Source organism: Notothenia coriiceps, unplaced genomic scaffold (genome assembly GCF_000735185.1).
Source record: "Notothenia coriiceps isolate Sejong01 unplaced genomic scaffold, NC01 NC01_scaffold00014289, whole genome shotgun sequence".
NCBI lineage: Eukaryota > Metazoa > Chordata > Actinopteri > Perciformes > Nototheniidae > Notothenia > Notothenia coriiceps.
Genome location: NW_011346990.1, coordinates 73,174 through 90,271, shown reverse-complemented (window position 1 = coordinate 90,271; position 17,098 = coordinate 73,174). Strand labels below are relative to the sequence as shown.

At 40.4% G+C, this 17,098-nt stretch overlaps 2 protein-coding genes across 3 annotated transcripts in view; one reads left to right on the top strand and one right to left on the bottom strand.

Annotated features, from left to right (window-relative positions):
• LOC104948393 (matrix metalloproteinase-15-like) overlaps positions 1–17,098 on the top strand; it is a 162,556-nt gene that overhangs the window by 74,443 nt on the left and 71,015 nt on the right. The gene's annotated exons all lie outside the window — the stretch shown is intronic.
• LOC104948390 (Krueppel-like factor 9) lies at positions 7,187–16,414 on the bottom strand. Of its 2 annotated transcripts, XM_010774585.1 has the most exons (3): positions 16,351–16,414; positions 15,598–16,223; positions 7,187–12,481 (listed from the first exon to the last, which is right to left on the bottom strand). In XM_010774585.1, the coding sequence occupies exons 2-3, from the start codon at positions 16,088–16,090 to the stop codon at positions 12,237–12,239; spliced, it is 738 nt and encodes a 245-aa protein (XP_010772887.1). In that variant the 5' UTR covers positions 16,091–16,223; positions 16,351–16,414; the 3' UTR covers positions 7,187–12,236. The 2 variants fall into 2 exon arrangements, with proteins under 2 accessions (XP_010772887.1, XP_010772886.1); XM_010774584.1 differs by having other exon boundaries at positions 15,598–16,391.

Sequence of the window (17,098 nt, the reverse complement as noted above, 5' to 3'; positions counted from 1 at the left end):
TTCGAGGAAAAGTCACAAAGAAGTCACCCAGAGTTTGCAAAACCAGTTAAGTATTACCTTGTAATAAAGCTTCCGTGTGCAAATATACTAGTAATATCAATATGTTTATCTCTTTTTTACTTTTTGTCCATACTTATAATACTGTCATATTTGTTCTTATTTCAAATTTCCTACTAAACATTTATATAGGTATTTTCTTTTTTCATTAACAAGTCAAGACAAAGTATACACACACTCTCCATAGGTATCTAGAGAGTAAAACGAAGTTTCACCGTTGTCTACTACGAAAATGAGAGTTATAATTTATTTAGAAGGGCCCCCTCCGAACGGGGCTCTCTCATACCTCATTCACACCAACGCAACTCCGGTTCAAGCTCCGTGCTAGAGCTTTTCAGGTTCAGAACCGGTTCTTCGGTTTAGCTCCGGCTCTTTTCACACTGCCCAGAGTCCGACTGGTGCTGCCTCATTGCGTCATCGTTTGCGTCATGACGTAACCGTTTTCGTGCCTGCTTCATAAAGCCAAACCGCGCGGAAACCCCTCTCAGCTGACACCGACAACAACAACAATGGCCGATTGTGCTCCAGCTTCCTCTACCTCTTCGGAAGACCAGATTCCCAGTAGGTAGCTAGTCTCTTCAGTAGGCCACTGCTGATTGTTAAGTTTCTCCATCGTTGTGTACAAACTGGATAAAACGCCGGCTTTTTGTTGTTGTTCAGGAGTTGATCCCGCCCCTGCCCCTGCCCCCGCCTCGAACGTAAGCGTGACGTATGTGGTGCTTTTGCTCTGGCCTTACACATTTTTTGGTGCTCGAAATGAACCGGATTCCAGAGCTAAGAGGCTGGTCCGCTGCGGTGTGAAGAGGAAAACCCGGTGCTTTTCAAGCTCCAGCTCCGAACCGGCCCTGAAACACCGTTGGTGTGAATGAGGTATCAGTCTGACAGGAGAAGACTCTCCTCCACTTTGTTGTTGAAAAAACTCCTTATATCCGTTAGCGTAGCTCGCTAGCACCAGAAGCTAACAACAACGATCTCCGGTACCGCACACAAAATGCGCACGCACACAAAATGGCTCATTTCACACACACACACACAGAGCCGAGCTTTAATGAAACACAGAGACCCAGACGTAACAGTACTGTACTGTATCATATTATTTTCGAATCAATAATTTTTCAAATTATGATTTTATTTTTAATAACCATTTTTCCTCCTGGTCTCTCACTTGTCATGCCTCTGCGGCCCCCAGGGGGGGCTCGCCCCCCACTTTGGGAACCACTGAGCTAGCCTATTCATAATTGTAACTCAAGGCCCAATTACTTGGGCCTTATGTCAAGTAATAGGCCAACTCTTGCAGAAACATGCATAAGGAGCCCTAGAGATGCTCACAAACACGGAAAGTTTGAACATTGACATTTCCATTTTCCATGTTGCAACTATGATTTTTCTCTAAATCTGACGATTTCTTTCTTGGTTGATCAATTCTAGTTTAGTTGAAGCAGAAGATTGTGAAAAAAAATGTAGGTAAATTTTTTATTGAATAAATATAGTGGAGTGAGTAAACATATGAAGTAGCCTGAAAGGAATCTGGTACCTCTAATGTATAATTAATCCCCAATATGTTGTTCCTTTTACGGCAACCCTTACCTAATTCGTAACTGTTTTAACAAGTACAAATAAAGTAACTTAAATCAATCATGGCCAACACTTTTTTTAAATGCAATGAAAAAATAAGAAACTTCAAAAGATTATCTTTGCAAACCCTGTTTTACCTGGAGGGAAAACACTTTATACCAAATAAAAAATGTATCATCCAATTTTTTTTTTCTCGCTGGCCTTTCAAGACTTCCACAGATTGTGATTATGAGGAAATGTGTCCATGTGTTCTCCACAGAGCCTTGAACTCCTCTCAGCTGCGGGCCATGGGTATCGACATGCTGCCCGGGTACAAAGACCCTTACTCAGAGCGTGTGCTGACCAGAGGGGAGATCGGCTGCTTCCTCAGCCACCACAACATCTGGAAACAGGTTCAGCCTCCATCTGTGAACCTCAGTGTGACATGCTGTGGGATGTGGATCAGAGTGTGATCAGAGTGTGATCAGAGTGTGACAGGAAGTAGAGTCCAGGCTGTCATGTGTCTCCCTCTAGGTGCAGCAGCAGGATCTGCAGCAGGTTCTGGTTCTTGAGGATGACGTGAGGTTTGAGCCCAGGTTCCACAGCAGGCTGGTGACGCTCATGGAAAATGTCCAGAGAGTGGGACTAGAATGGGACCTAATGTTAGTCATTTAATCCTTTAATCCCTTTATAAGAGCCTGATAAGTGTATGGATTTCCACTTTAAAATGTACAGTACTAGTAGTATTTCCTCGTATTTATTCTAGATATTTACAGTATTGACAGTTCTTTGATAATAAATTAGAAATGGTTATGGTCCAATATATAATGGCAAAAAATATTACATAAATGTTATTAACAATTTGTTTTCATTATTTAATCACTAAATGACAGTGACCAACGTTTCTCTTTCTTTGAGCATATACACAGTAAAAGCTTATACTTATATATTATTTCAGCATATATGCAATGGAATAACATTTAATTTGTCACAATAACAACACTGAAGGATCAGAATTTTGTTTTCTTTCAGACCATTGTCAATTAAAATTAGATAGTTTGCTTAGTTTCACTACCTTGGCCTAACCTACCTGACATTCTTAAATGTCACTTCTTCTCCTCTTCAGTTATGTGGGACGTAAGCGTCTGCAGGTGAAGGAGCCGGAGCGCAGGGTGGAGGGAGTGGGAGACCTGGTGCACCCCGACTACTCCTACTGGACCCTGGGATATGTCCTGTCACTGAGCGGAGCCCGCAAGCTCCTACAGGCGAGGCCCCTGAACAAAATGCTGCCTGTGGATGAGTTCCTGCCTATCATGTTCAACAAGCACCCAAAGTGAGTGTCACCCAGTGTACGCATTTTCAAATGATAATGCCTTCAGAACTAGGGATGAATGGAGTCTTCAGTGTGCGAAAAAAAGAAAATAAATCCGTAAAAAAGGTGATCAAATAAATGATAAGGACAGATAAAGGAATACAAAATCCTACTTTTTTTTAAATAAGACTATTGGCCAAGACAAAGTCGTTTTTATCTTTTGAAAACCTAGAAAGGGTTATTAATGCCTTTGTTACCTCAAGACTGGACTATTGCAACGCTCTGTATGTGGGGATGGACCAGGCCTCAATTAAACGCCTGCAGCTAGTCCAAAACGCAGCTGCACGTCTTCTGACTGGCCACAAAAAGCGTGACCACATCACCCCAATTCTGGCCTCACTACACTGGCTTCCAATTTAGTTCCGAATTAATTTTAAACTCCTTTTATTTGTTTTCAAAGCCCTAAATGGGCTGGCTCCTGCCTATGTAGCTGAACTCCTCCATCGCTACACCCCAGCCAGAGCTTTAAGGTCTGCTGACCAGCTGCTGCTGGTAGTGCCCCAAGACCAGGCTCAAAACCCGAGGGCACCGAGCCTTCGCAGCAGCGGGCCCTAGGCTCTGGAACACTCTGCCCCTCCATGTGAGGTCGGCCCAGACCCTAGGGGTTTTTAAATCTACACTAAAGACACGCTTCTTCTCTCTGGCCTTCTAGTCAGGGCGGAGCATGACACCTGACTATTTCCTCCCGTCATGAAACCGTATCCCGTCGTATAGATCTATGAAAGTTCCAAATCTATCTACAACACGATGAAAAAAATTTTCGTTCGTTACTACCATAGTTTAGACATTAGTTTTCGAGTTTTTTTGTGATAGCTTCGTCAGGAACGGCACGATGCAACATCAAGTTTGTCATTGTGCCTAATAAAAAAAGAATCGCCTACGTAAATTATTTTAAATTAGGCTATGTATGTTGATAAAAAAATTTGTTATTTAGTAAAGATTTTAGGTAATTTTCGAAAGTTATTATACCCTCAGATAGCAATGAAACACCTTAACACCCGGTACATTAATTCGCCTATTACACGTCGCGGGCCAGTAATACCCCTTTCTTGTTTCTTCCGACTAGTATCGGCTGCGCTTCGCCTTCCTTAGAGCTAGCCTACTTCCCGGTGTAATGGGATGTATACTAAAATATACATTTGAGTAATATGGGATGACAGGTTGATCCCCGTAACGCAGGGTTTCTAACGTCCCCCACCCACCAACAAGGATCCCAGAGTTTCATGGTTATCCTCGCTAGGAAAAAGAATAAGGTCGCAGTGAAAACACCTAGTCGAAGGTCAAACCAAACGCCCGCCCCGTATGTCGGATAGCAATAATTCTCCATGTATTCGGAGGAAAACTAATTCCAGAATAATCACTATTTATTAAGATTTATGCTCACTTAACTCATCCAAATGGTGCAACACGAGAAGGTGATATGTAGAGTCAAGAATGAGAAAAAGGAGTGCTACATACATTAAACAACCAAACACATCTCCACCTTCGTCCCTCTCACGGACTAAGGGACTAACTTAAAAATTCTAAATTCTATCGTTGTGATCACAGAAACCGAGAAAGGCGACATTTGCGAAACGTTAAAGCGGAGACACCCTGATATTTTCCATAAGACAAAGACAAGACTAAACTAGGGTACGCTCAGCTGCGTGTTGACAACTAACCCACCAGTCACGGGTTTTTTTGAAAAATCCTCGTTATGCGAGTAACCATATCTACACCGCGTATTAGGAATCAAATGAGAAAAGGGAAGTGGGATAGGATTCCCTTTCACGTACATGCATTTAGTTAGTTTAAGTTTCATAAACCCAGCTCGGTTCAACGTAACATGTACATATTTTTTTTTTTTTTTGGTTGGGGTATAATGTTAGTGTTATTTTCTGTTATTAATTCCTTATATTTTTTTGTTNGTTTTATCACTGCTACTTTGAATGATTGTGGAACATAGCCTGATAATAAAGACATATTCATAATATTTAATAAAGAAGTGCTAATTTATGGAAAACTTCTTTTAACAGCTTAGTTGGAATCGGGTCTAAGATACACGTTGATGGTTTAGAAGAGAGAATCATTGAATTTAATTGTTCAAGGTTTATGGCTGAAAAGCATTCTAGTTTACTATCTAGTATAATATTAGAACTTACGTTTCCGGGAGCTGTTGATAACACTATACTGGTCAAAGGCAAGAGGTCATTAATTTTGTTTCTAAGAGTAACAATTTTATCGTTAAAAAAAGCACATAAAATCATTACTACTGAGTGCTATGGGAATAGAAGGCTCAATCGAGCTGTGGCTCTCTGTCAGCCTGGCTACAGTTCTGAAAAGAAATCTTGCATTATTCTTATTGTCATCTATTAATGAAGAGTAGTAGGCTGCTCTCGCTTTACGCAGTGCTTTCTTATATTCATTGAGAATAATATGCCAAATTAAACGAGATTCTTCAATTTTAGTGGAACGCCATATCCTTTCAAGTTGTCTCGACTTTTGCTTTATTTTGCGGGTTTAGGCATTATGCCATGGACGGAGCTAATCTATGTTGTTTTATTTTCTTCTTTTTCAAAGGAGCAACAGAGTCTAATTTTATTCGCAGGGCACCTGTAGCACTATCAACATCATGATACATTTGGGGTGGTGTACATTTTGTATAAGTTTCCTCCCTTACATGCAGACATGCTCTTGATTTTGTATTTATTCTTTTCCCTTTCCCTATTGCTTTTTTTTGTTAGGGAATAGATATACCGTGATACGGAAAAGCACAAACAGTGCGTAGATTATTCTAAGGAATAGACACATTTGGATGGTTTTTCTTGTATGAGAAAATATATTTTCTTTATACTTCCAATTTTTTTTCAATTATTTATTCCTTTTACTTTCTTATTCTTTTACCAATGTTTTCCTTTCAATGGCATTCCTAGGACTCCGCAGTTAGAGCTTTTTTGATTCAGCTAAAGCTATTTCCCCCCCCCCTGCCCTTTCAGAGACGAGTACCTGCAGTATTACGAGCCGAGGGACCTGAGAGCGTTTTCAGTGGAGCCCCTGCTGCTGTTCCCCACACACTACACCGGAGAACCGGGGTACTTCAGCGACACTGAGACCTCCAGCATCTGGGACGATGAGGCTGTGAGGACAGACTGGGACAGAGACAGAACCAAACGTGGGCGGGAGCGGGACACTCAGGAGGGAGCATTTCCTCCTGCGGCTACCCACTCAGCTCGGGGGGCCGCGCCTCCTCTGTCTGCCAGTGGAAACAGAGATGAACTCTGAGGGGGACTGAGGTCCAACACCCTGGTCAGTATATCATCCTCAGAGGGGGCACCAGGTAGCAACCAGGCGCCTATTAAGATATATTCTTTCACCTTTTCTGTGCAATGTGTAACATTTCTGTAAAACAAAACAGATTTATGTGTTCATTTGAGAAAATGTATTGATAAATAGAAATAATTAAGGTATAAAAACTACATTTGAGTACAAATATCTTCTCTTAGACCCACCCTAATCATCCAAGCTGATATTAAGCTTCAGTGGTACAGATATTCCAACAAACTCCGAATTAAATGAGCACAAACCAGATAAGAAGCTGTAAGTTTGGAACCTTTAAAGGGAATGTGTGCCCACATGAGGGCCAAAAGGGGGTCCAGCCCTAATATAATGGGGGCACTACCTCTTGGCTTCCCTAGAATTGATCTTAGCACTTCGGGATTTGACTTCAAATATGAATTGCGTTACAAATGAAACCCATTATTATTATTATCTTGAAAATATTTCTTGTTTCAATGGGATACGTTTGTATGATATTTAAACAAAAAAACATTTTTGACTTATAGGCCTAATAATCGTCTAGATTTGTGAATTAACTATAAATATGTGGTAATGAAGACAAAGGTTACATGAAAAAAATAAAATAGTTTAGTTTGCATTGATAACAAAAATAATATTTTGTTGTAACATAGAAAGGATCTTTATAAACTTGAGATATTGTCATGGTGGTAGGAATACAGAAATATAATATATGAACCTCAATAATAAGGCTAGGACTTTAATGAAAATAATACAGCCAATGTTGCCACTTGGACACCCAGATTAAATGTTAAAACACTCAAATACAATTTCTGTCCAAATGTTACAACCGACAGTTATTATTCTTTAATAAATAAATATGCTTATAGTCCAACTGTACAGACAAAAACAGAAACAGACAAGACAGCATTCAACTTAAGGATTTTTATTCTTAAAAAAGCACTGGTATTTTCATGTCAAGCAAGCAATGGAACCACTTAATATTAGTTTTGTTCCATATCACAAAATGTGTTATGAAAATAATAATTAAACCACACAAATTATACATTTTCTTTTTTTTGGAATAAATTAATCAGCATAACAAAAAAAAAAAAACATGCTTGTACTTAGGTGTTGCACAGGAAATATTGAAGGTCCAATGCTCAAAATTGAAGACACCTGAGAATATAAATATCAAAACAGCTTGTTTCAGCAATTATTTAGTTCCACAGTTCCCCCTTAACTAAAGCTTTGATAAGAGGATTATTAAAAAATTACATTTATGTAAAAATTAGGCATCAATTTTAAAAAACATCCATTTCTGTACAATGTGCATATCTGAATTAGTGTGGTGACGAGGAATTTGTCGTTCTACGCAAAAATTCAACCCAAACGCTCATCTGTCATCAAGCCACATTCAGCGATATGAACATATAGATTTGGACCGCGCTCTTTTAATTAAATTCTGCATTGAAGTCAACATGTATTTTTCTTTATTTACTAAACACCCCTTTTAAGAGTTTTTTTCCCTAGACAACCAGGGGCTGGATTTATCCCAGAGATTCATTTTGCTACCGTCCATTAACAACAGAAATTGAGGCAGGAAAAAGGAAATTCTGCTGCACAGGTAGTAGTGATGTTGCATATAAAGACAAGATAAGTACGGTGGCCGACAGGTGCAAATGCTGCAATAGGATAAACGTGCCTCATTTTTAAATATAACACTAATATGCCAAAACACATGCAAATGAATAAAAACATCTTCACCTAAATAAAACATGGACAGGGTTCACTTGCTGCAAGAAGCTCAAAACACAAAGAAAGCAAGGACACAAAAAAGTGCTTGATGACGTTCGGCGATATTTCAAGTTGAAAATTTGAAAGTATTTTGTCAGCATGCTAGCTAGCTTGCAGTGGATCTGCAATCATATCGGAAGGAATCACGCGATCACATTGTTAAAATAGGCCAATAAAACTTGAATTAAAAAAGGTACGTTTCCAGTGACATTTGGCCAACTGTATAATGCCTGACTGACAACAAGAGCTGTGGTCCCACCTGTGTGCATCACTATTTAGTGTTCCCATTTCTGTTATGTTTTAACTTCTTGCAGCATTTTGTTTCAAGCGCTTTTAGTAAACTCTGCAGACATTTTGTCAAGCTAGTGAATATTTTCTAAATGCTGCACGTGCTGTCAAGTTTTTGAAGGGGTTTCTTCATTTGCATGTGTTTTGGCACTTTTGTGTTTTGACGTTTGCATCGTTTTAGGAACTGCTGCACCGGTGCAGCGTGTTGGCCACTGTCGGCCACCATAGGTAAGGACATAGGGTACATAGCAGACCATCTAGCTGATTAAACTTCTTAAATCCAAGGCTTTAAAGGAATTTCTGAAAGACAGGATGGATGGATTTTGTAAAGAAAAAGAGAATCTGTGAGGTATGTATGTGGTATATAGCTTTGTGAGAAGACGCTCCCATCTGTGAGGGGTGATGGAAGCTCATATTTCCATTTTGAAGGCTTTAAAAACGAGTATATGGTGTGTTCCTTTGTTAAAACAGTCCTTATGTTCGTGGTTACTGCCAGCAGCAACCAAAAACTATCAACAGATCAATCCTCTGGAGGAGGAATGTGTACGAAATGTTCCCATGAGATCAACAGTGAGATGGTTTGACGTGTGAACGCGGAAGACAGATCAGGAAGCACAAATGAAGGGTGTGAGATATAGAAAGAAAAAAAATCCACAACAAGAGATGGCCATGATGACTAAAGCAAACATAAGAACGAAAAACTAGAGACCACTTTTTGCATCACGTTTTTTTCTAAAGACCCTGGACAAAAAGGCAGTTTTACAAACCATTGGTTATCAACACATGAGCATAGTCCCACAGTGCTTGCTTGTAGAAGCATAGCAACAGTGCAAGCCATGACACAACTCAGCCCAAATACACCTATAAGAAAAAAGTGCCATATTGCATAACGAGTATCTGTGATGAGAGCATACATATACCTGTACAATGATTCAACTGTAAACATGGTGCAAAGTAGTTATGACATAGTTTAAGGCTTTAAGTGTTGTTCACTGAGATCAAAAGGAATATGTCCATGAGCTGGACAGACAGTGTGAAAACAAAAAGAAAAGATTCACCCTCTTTACTCAGACCTGGATATTGTGTGTACTCTGATAGATTTGATTATTTGATGGCTTGCTCATGAATGTTATTTTTCCTGAAACACAAGGATTGTTGACTTCCTTTTTTGGCATATAGGAATATTTAGGTGCCGGTTCACTGAACAGGTTTTTTTTTTTTATCACAGTGGACATTTTGACTTGTGAAAAACAGGTGTAACGAATAACATTGTGGAATGGCTGCATCCCATTAACAGAGGTTGGCTGGTTCAAAGACACACCAATATGGAATAGAGCCACCATTTGCTTATACTGAGCTACTTCTACCAAGAGGGTTTCCAAATCAGTTTTTCTGTCAGCGGGAATAAGGACAAACTAGTAGCCGAGTTTCATTGAACGTGGTGGAAGGGTGTAGCTAGAATAGGCCAAGAACCCATTACATGTTTTGGGGGCTGATCCAAAAGTTATGTTTTAGAATCATTAACCATTTGAGATTGAGAAACGCCCGTTTCCACCGTACAACGTAAAGCTTAACACGACGAATTCAAGAAGAGTGTCAGACTCAACAAATGGTACCCCCAAGAAGCATGTGAATGCACCATTGGCCTCGGCAGAGGTCACCCCGACTGCCATTCTTGATTATATTGGTTGCACCTGTGCTTTTATTTGTTTTGACAAGTCAAAATTAGTGTAAATCAATAAAGGTCAAATGGTATAGTGCGGTGCTGGAGTGAGTCCAACTCCCGGAAATGAATGAGCATATTACCAATTGTTCTTCTCTCGTCTCGAAGCCAATGTTTTTTTGAAGGTGTTTTTGGTTAGGTGCCTGAAATAAATTCTGTGGTTATCACAAGCTTAAAATATGTCAGTAAATACCCCACTGGTGAATGTCCAAAGCTTTTTTGTGTCATGTAAACAGCAGTTGCTAACAAGTGGCTTAATGAGACTACTCAATGTCATCACGCTGAACATTAGCCGCCCTAGCTTAGCGGCGGTGACGCATTGTCATGTATTGGCTTAACGTTAGCTTTTTACTTCTGGCGATTACATTTACGTGTAATAGGTGGAGATAATCCTGCTGAACAAAATGTGTAAGTATCATAAACATGTGTTGGCCAGAGATCTCATTTTCTGCAATATTTTGAAAACCAGTAGGAAAATCCCATTGCTTTTTCACTTCCGGGTTGGCCTACAAAAATACATCGCTGCACCACTCAATAGTTGTGACCTGGCACACCTGAACCTGAACGTGTTCTGGCTCCACACCCCTGATGAGTGAGGTTTAAACACTTTTATATAATTCTGATATCAATGCATACACTTTTTCTGACTTCTGCCGCTAACAAAAATGTAAATAAAAAACACATACACACCAACACTCACAGGCAATGCCATCCTATCAAGAGTATACCGTTACCCCTAATATAAGGACTACAATTCTTCACATGTATTAATTCTGCTGCTAGTAGCATTACCATTTATCTACATTAAAAGCTTAAAGCTTATATACATTTGCATCAGTATAGAACATAATACTAGTGTATTACGTGTCAGCGTGTGATAACTGATCTAGAGTTAAGGATGGTGTGCAAACAGCTCCTCTAGTGAAGTTTAATCCACTTTCTGGGAAAAATCAATATTTGATCTATAGTTAAATTGGATATAAAGAAGGCATTACAGAATGGCTTCAATGATGGTTACCGATGCAATAAAAATTAAGGAATGTGTCGCCACTAAAACTTTTATATGGAATCAGCAAAGCTAAAAAATAAAAAGCTAAAAGGCTTCTAGTCAATGCCTCGCTACCTAACATCACAATCTTGTGCTACTCATGGTAAATAAATGGTACTGAAAGCACAACAACAATCTAGAAATTAACCACAAGAAAAACAGGAGTTTTGGCCGATTTTTTTGAGTAAATGTGAAAAATCCCTGCATTTGTGTACATGTTTGAAAAACAAGATTATTGATAGGGTTGGGTTTATTTTCTCGATTTTAAATCTGCTTAATGTTCCCGTTCTCATCGAATCCTGAGTTAGGAAAAGAAACAAACAATATATTTATTTTCATAAGGTTTAGGCTGCCTTAAACATGTTAGGAATGACAAATTATTTAGTGATGGTTTTTGGTTAAAAAACAGAAAAGCTGTGCCATTTTAAATGTTTTTAAATTAGCTTTCTGAGAATTTAAAGCCTAATTAATTATACTAGGAAATGTGAGCAGGACTGCATTATGGCTTTTTTTTTTTTAAAAGATGTTTTGCATCAATGTGATGAAGTTCTTTGATCTGCCCTGTAATACTTTTGATTAGAATAGCCCAAAACATCCCCATCTGGTCTTTTAACGCAAAAAATATGTCATTCAATTTCACGAGACATGACATGAAAAAGCATGTTCCCTTGCATGTTGTTTTATTTTCATGCAGAGATTAGAGGTCACTGCATCGTGCCTGTCTTTAGTGAAGCCGTTTTGAAAGCTAGCCCAAAATGTAAACATTATACACGCACTTGGATACACGTGTAACTGGCCATGTAAATTAAGTGCAGTAGGTCCAAACTTTCAGGAGACGATAAGTGGAATCAAAAAGCACATTTCTTACAAAAACCCATTTCTTAAAGATTTTGAGCGTTTCTCGGTACCCAACCCTAGTTAAATTAGGGGATAGTGGTCACATGACTCGTTTGTAGACAGAGGGATGAAGCTGCTCCCCCTCACTTTCAAGTTCTGTGTGTGTGTTTTTGAGTACAACACAAAAATGCTTAATCCTAACCAGTGGACTGATTGTAGCTGGTTAACTTGAAACCGCCCGACCTTCTGTGCTCCTGTAGAACGCCCCCCCCACAACCCAAACCACCCTAATTGTACGCGGCTGGGTTGGGAGAGGGCGATGCACCCTTGTTGCGTCCCAACATAGAGGGCTGGAAGTAAGGGTGGCGGCGGGCGTGCTTGATCAGGTGGTCGCTGCGCATGAAGCGCTTATCGCAGAGGGGGCACAGGAAGCGCTTCTCCCCGGTGTGGGTGCGGGTGTGGCGAGCGAGCTCGTCGGAGCGGGCAAACTTCTTCTCGCAGTCGGGCCAGGTGCAGGGGAAGGGCCGCTCACCTGCAGCAAGGAGAGAGAGGACCATTTAACACCATACCATTTACCATATCTGTCAAGCTGCGTTCACATGATACCCGGTAAAAAAACTCTGCCACCGTGGACCGCTCTTAATTGTCACCAAACTTTGAGCTTGTTTACCGCATGACCTTTTGCAGAGCAACCAATCAGATGATCACTGAATTAAGTGACGCAATTTAGCAGGGGACGTAACCATAGAAACAAATCTTTTCACTGCAAGGCTCTGAATGCAGCTTAGGTCTACAGCATGCAGCTTTTTGATGATTAAAATATGTTACCAACACAAGACTATATATCGATTAACTTTGTTATCTATAAAATGTCGATCTATGCTAACCCTACGCCCAAATTGACCGCCTCAAATGTCTTGTTTTGTCAACAACTCAAAAGATATTTAGTATACTGTCATGAGTAGAATAGTACGACTGAGTATAAGGGCCACACTAGAAGAAAAAAAACAGAGAGATTTCAAGAATAAAGTCGTAATAATACGAGAATAAAGTCATAGTTACGAGAATAAAGTCGTAATATTACGAGAATAAAGTCATAATTACGAGAATTAATTCGTAACATTACGAGAATAAAGTCGTAATGTTAGGGGAATAAAGTCATAATTACGAGATTAAAGTCCTAGTTTCATAAGTGACTTGAGAAGGGGACTGAGATTGTCTCCTTTCTGCAGGAGGAAATGGCTGGTTCTGGTTGACTACATTACATTGCATTGAGCTGACGCTTTTATCCAAAGCGACTTACAATAAGTGCATTCGACCAACAAGATACAAACTTGAAGAAAAGAGAATCCTATAAGTACATCAGGTTTCAGTTTTCAGTCTGCGCCGGAAGCCATGTAAGCTTTCTGCTGTCCTGATTTCAATGGGGAGCTCATTCCGATTCCACTACAAGGCTATCGTTCGACTCCTTCTGGATCCAAAGCCTTGATTACAAGTCTCATCGTTTCTTGTGAAACAACAAATCCCCTTTGAACAGCTCGTAGATGTAACCAACGATAGCCTTGTAGTCGGCCAGAACCAGCCATTTCCTCTTGCAGAAAGGAGACAATCTCCTCCAAGTCCGTTTGGTTCTTAGCATAGTTTCTTGCACAACCTATTCAAAGTTCTAATACTTATGATAATCTGATGCTGATGTGCCAAAAGATTAAGTATTTAGTTATTTGAGAAACCTAAACTAAAGTACTGCTTCACAAGATGCTCCACATTCCTCATTGTATTGCAGGACGCTGCTGTTGTCTCCTTCTCAAGTCACTTATGAATCTACGACTTTAATCCATAGACTGTATAAAGCTTTAATCTCGTAATTATGACTTTATTCTCGTAACATTACGACTTTATTCTCGTAATATTACGACTTTATTCTCGTAACTATGACTTTATTCTCGAAATCTCTCAGTTTTTTCTCTCTAAGTGTGGCCCTAATACTACGTCATAGTATAGAAACGAGCTAATGTTGCAGTTTCAAAAGCTGAATTTAGAGAATTTGTTTATCACTCAAATAGATTTGATCAATGTCTGCAGTATTTGACTATTGTTTTTTTTGTTAACCACTCATCAGTTAATCGTTGCAACTCCAAGCCCAACTCACCAGTTTCTGCATTGCATTGGTTAAATAGCAGATATGTCATTTTTTCTATTATTGTTTAATTTGCACATGGTAACCGATGAATTGTCAATCAAATGTCTTAAAGTTATTATTTTTGGTATTTTGCTGAAGGTAACAGATGTTTGGCCCCTTTTTGTTATTTCAACATACCTTAAAAAAAGGGCATTTTGACAAAATGATCTTATGCAGTGTGCAAGCAGTTGACAGTACAAAGAAAATAGAATAGGTTTGCATAGATTTTTCATCAATCCATAAATTAATAAATGGAATATTGTTAGAAAATGAAGTAGTTTACTGAGCTACTGCTTATTTTCTATATCTCTGTATTGATTGTTCAGTGCATAACATAGTGAAAAATGTTGATCCCAGTTTCTAAAAGTCTTGTGTGGTTGGTTCTAATCCCAAAGATATTTACTGTAATATGATATAAAACAGAGAAAGATCTCAACATAGTTAAATATGTGACAAAACATATCTGGGCTTTTAGATGGTCCAGATTAGTGTTCCTAAACTACTACTAGCCTTAATCTCCTGCAGGCAACATTAGCAAAACCGGGATAAGCGAGTGGGATGCTCGGAGCCATTTTCAAGATCACAAAGCCTGGCCACGTTGTTGTTGCAAAACTCTTTGTGGGCGTTCCCACCGCAGTTTCTTTCAGTCGTTTCCTGTCCTTAATCCGTGTGCGCCTGCTCAGTGACCCTGAACACACCAATTCCCCTCATTTTGTGAAAAATTGCAAGCACGTTATTACTCTGTATTAGGGATTAGATTTCATTCTGGCTGCTGGATCTATTTCCAACTAAACCTAGCTTTTTATATCATGTTAATACACCGCGAGAAAATACCAAATGCATTTCAAAGAGAGGCGCAATTACACATACAGTGTTCTCCCTCACCAGAAAGAAATAATGTGTTTAATCAGGCACATTCATTATCGGACGCACCCCTTGCAGCTTTTCTAAGAATGCTTTATCAACAACTTCTCCGAGAGTAAAATCAATTTTAGTAATCAGCAGACGTGAGGAAGAGAAGGTGATGCAAACAGTAACAATTTAGCAGCCCAAACACCATCACTTGCTGCTGCCATCAACAGGAGAGGCCATTTCCGACTTATGAACTCTCTACACTCTACGTTAAGGTTTCATCTTACGTTCATTTCATATGCAAATGCAGTCGGGAAGAAGACCTTCGTCACCGGTTTTAACGTCCAGCCCAGTTCTTTTGTTAGTTTACTTCTTTGTCAGTCTCTGAGGGGAGTTTTCAGTCTTTCCCTCTTTGTTTGGCCACGTTATTGTACCAAGTCAGGGAAAACATTTACCACCGCAGAGCTACTATTAGCTAATCCGATAAGGGGCACTTCCCCTGGTTAAAACACTATGGAAGTACATGTCACCGCCAAAGCAGAAGTTATGGACACACTTTATTTCCAGCTATACACAACATGAAGTGCTGATACTACAAACTGTTGTTGTCCTCTTACCTGTGTGTGTCCGGATGTGTGCCTTCAGGTGGGAGGATTTCCCGTAAACTCTGTCGCATCCTTCAAAAGTGCACTGGTGTCGCTTCACCGGGGACCTCGGGGCCCCCACGCCTACTCCCCCCCTCAGCTGCTGTCCGGGCACCGGGGTGGCGGAGGGGGTCATGGTAGGGGTGGTCGGGTCCGACAACGTGGTGTAGCCGCTCTCCCCTCCACACGAGGAGTTGCTGCTCTCCGAGTAGGCCGACATGGGGCGGAACTTGACGTGCAGGTCGGTGAGGATCCCGGCCACCGCCATCATGTTGGCCCCCTCCAGCCTCAGAGTCTCCCGCACTTCCCTGTCCTCGTTCGACACGTCGGGCTCCCCGGGGAGCAGGCCCACGGTGGTCGGCTGGCTGGTGGGGGCGACCGGGGTGGGTCTGTGCAAGACAGGACCGCTGGATATCGATACCAGACACTCGGCAGCGAAATAATCAGACGAAGCAGTCAACGACATTGTTATCTGCCTCGTTTTGTTGGCTTTATCTAGACAAAAGTAACGAAACGAATCCGCCAGGAGGGGCTAGCGGTAGTCTGAGCCTGACCTCGTTTTCATCAAACTCGACGAACCAACCGTTTCCAGCCGAGCCCTGTAACCGCCATACAGTGTGTCAGTAGTCTGAAAATGGCTTATTTAACTAAAGAAGAGGCACAATTGAGAATAATAATGTGCTAAAACCTTGCCAATAACTCAAGCCAAACACTCAAGCCCCTCACCGTTGACGGTTCATTGTGTCTGAGCCTCCGAGAAGCCGGTCAAACCTACGCCCCCTGGTCCGGACCGTAGATGCGTTTAGGGCCTATCGGATAAATGGATTTTAGGGGTGTTCTAGGTTAACAATCTCTAAAAATGCCGCCCTTTTTGTTTCATTTTGTCACTATAACTACTTCAGTATCGTATCTATAATTGAAACACTGTATTTTTACATAAACTCCATATAGCAAATCACAAAGGGCAATATTTAACACAAACTATGAATATAGCATCTAGGTATGTTATGTTTCATAAATAACCACAAAGTCCCAAGCACAATGCTTTTAAATGACAATAATAGAGCATAATTGACATACTGAACGTAATAAAATGTGCTATTTCTATGATTTCAGGACTCTAAAAGTTGGGGTGAAACCGGGTTAACGGTATTTTTTCGGAGACATTTCTTATTTACCATTTTTTGCTACGTTTTGAACGCATTGTCTACCAGCGGCACGCAGTAACTGACGTCGCAGCACGGGCGTGGACCGCGGCGGCGGGTGCATCGTGGAAAGTAGTTGGCAGGCAGCTTGGGTAATGATGGGGGAAGGAGATGGGGATGAAAGGCGCGATGGGTAATTTAGTTGGAGCCCACCCGAAAGGTTGAAAAGCGGGACTGAATAGTGCAGCGTTTTTTTTTTTTTACACCTTCGGGGCAAATTTAGTTACACGAAGGACTCTCTGTAGCCTATACACTTCTCCAACTGTTTT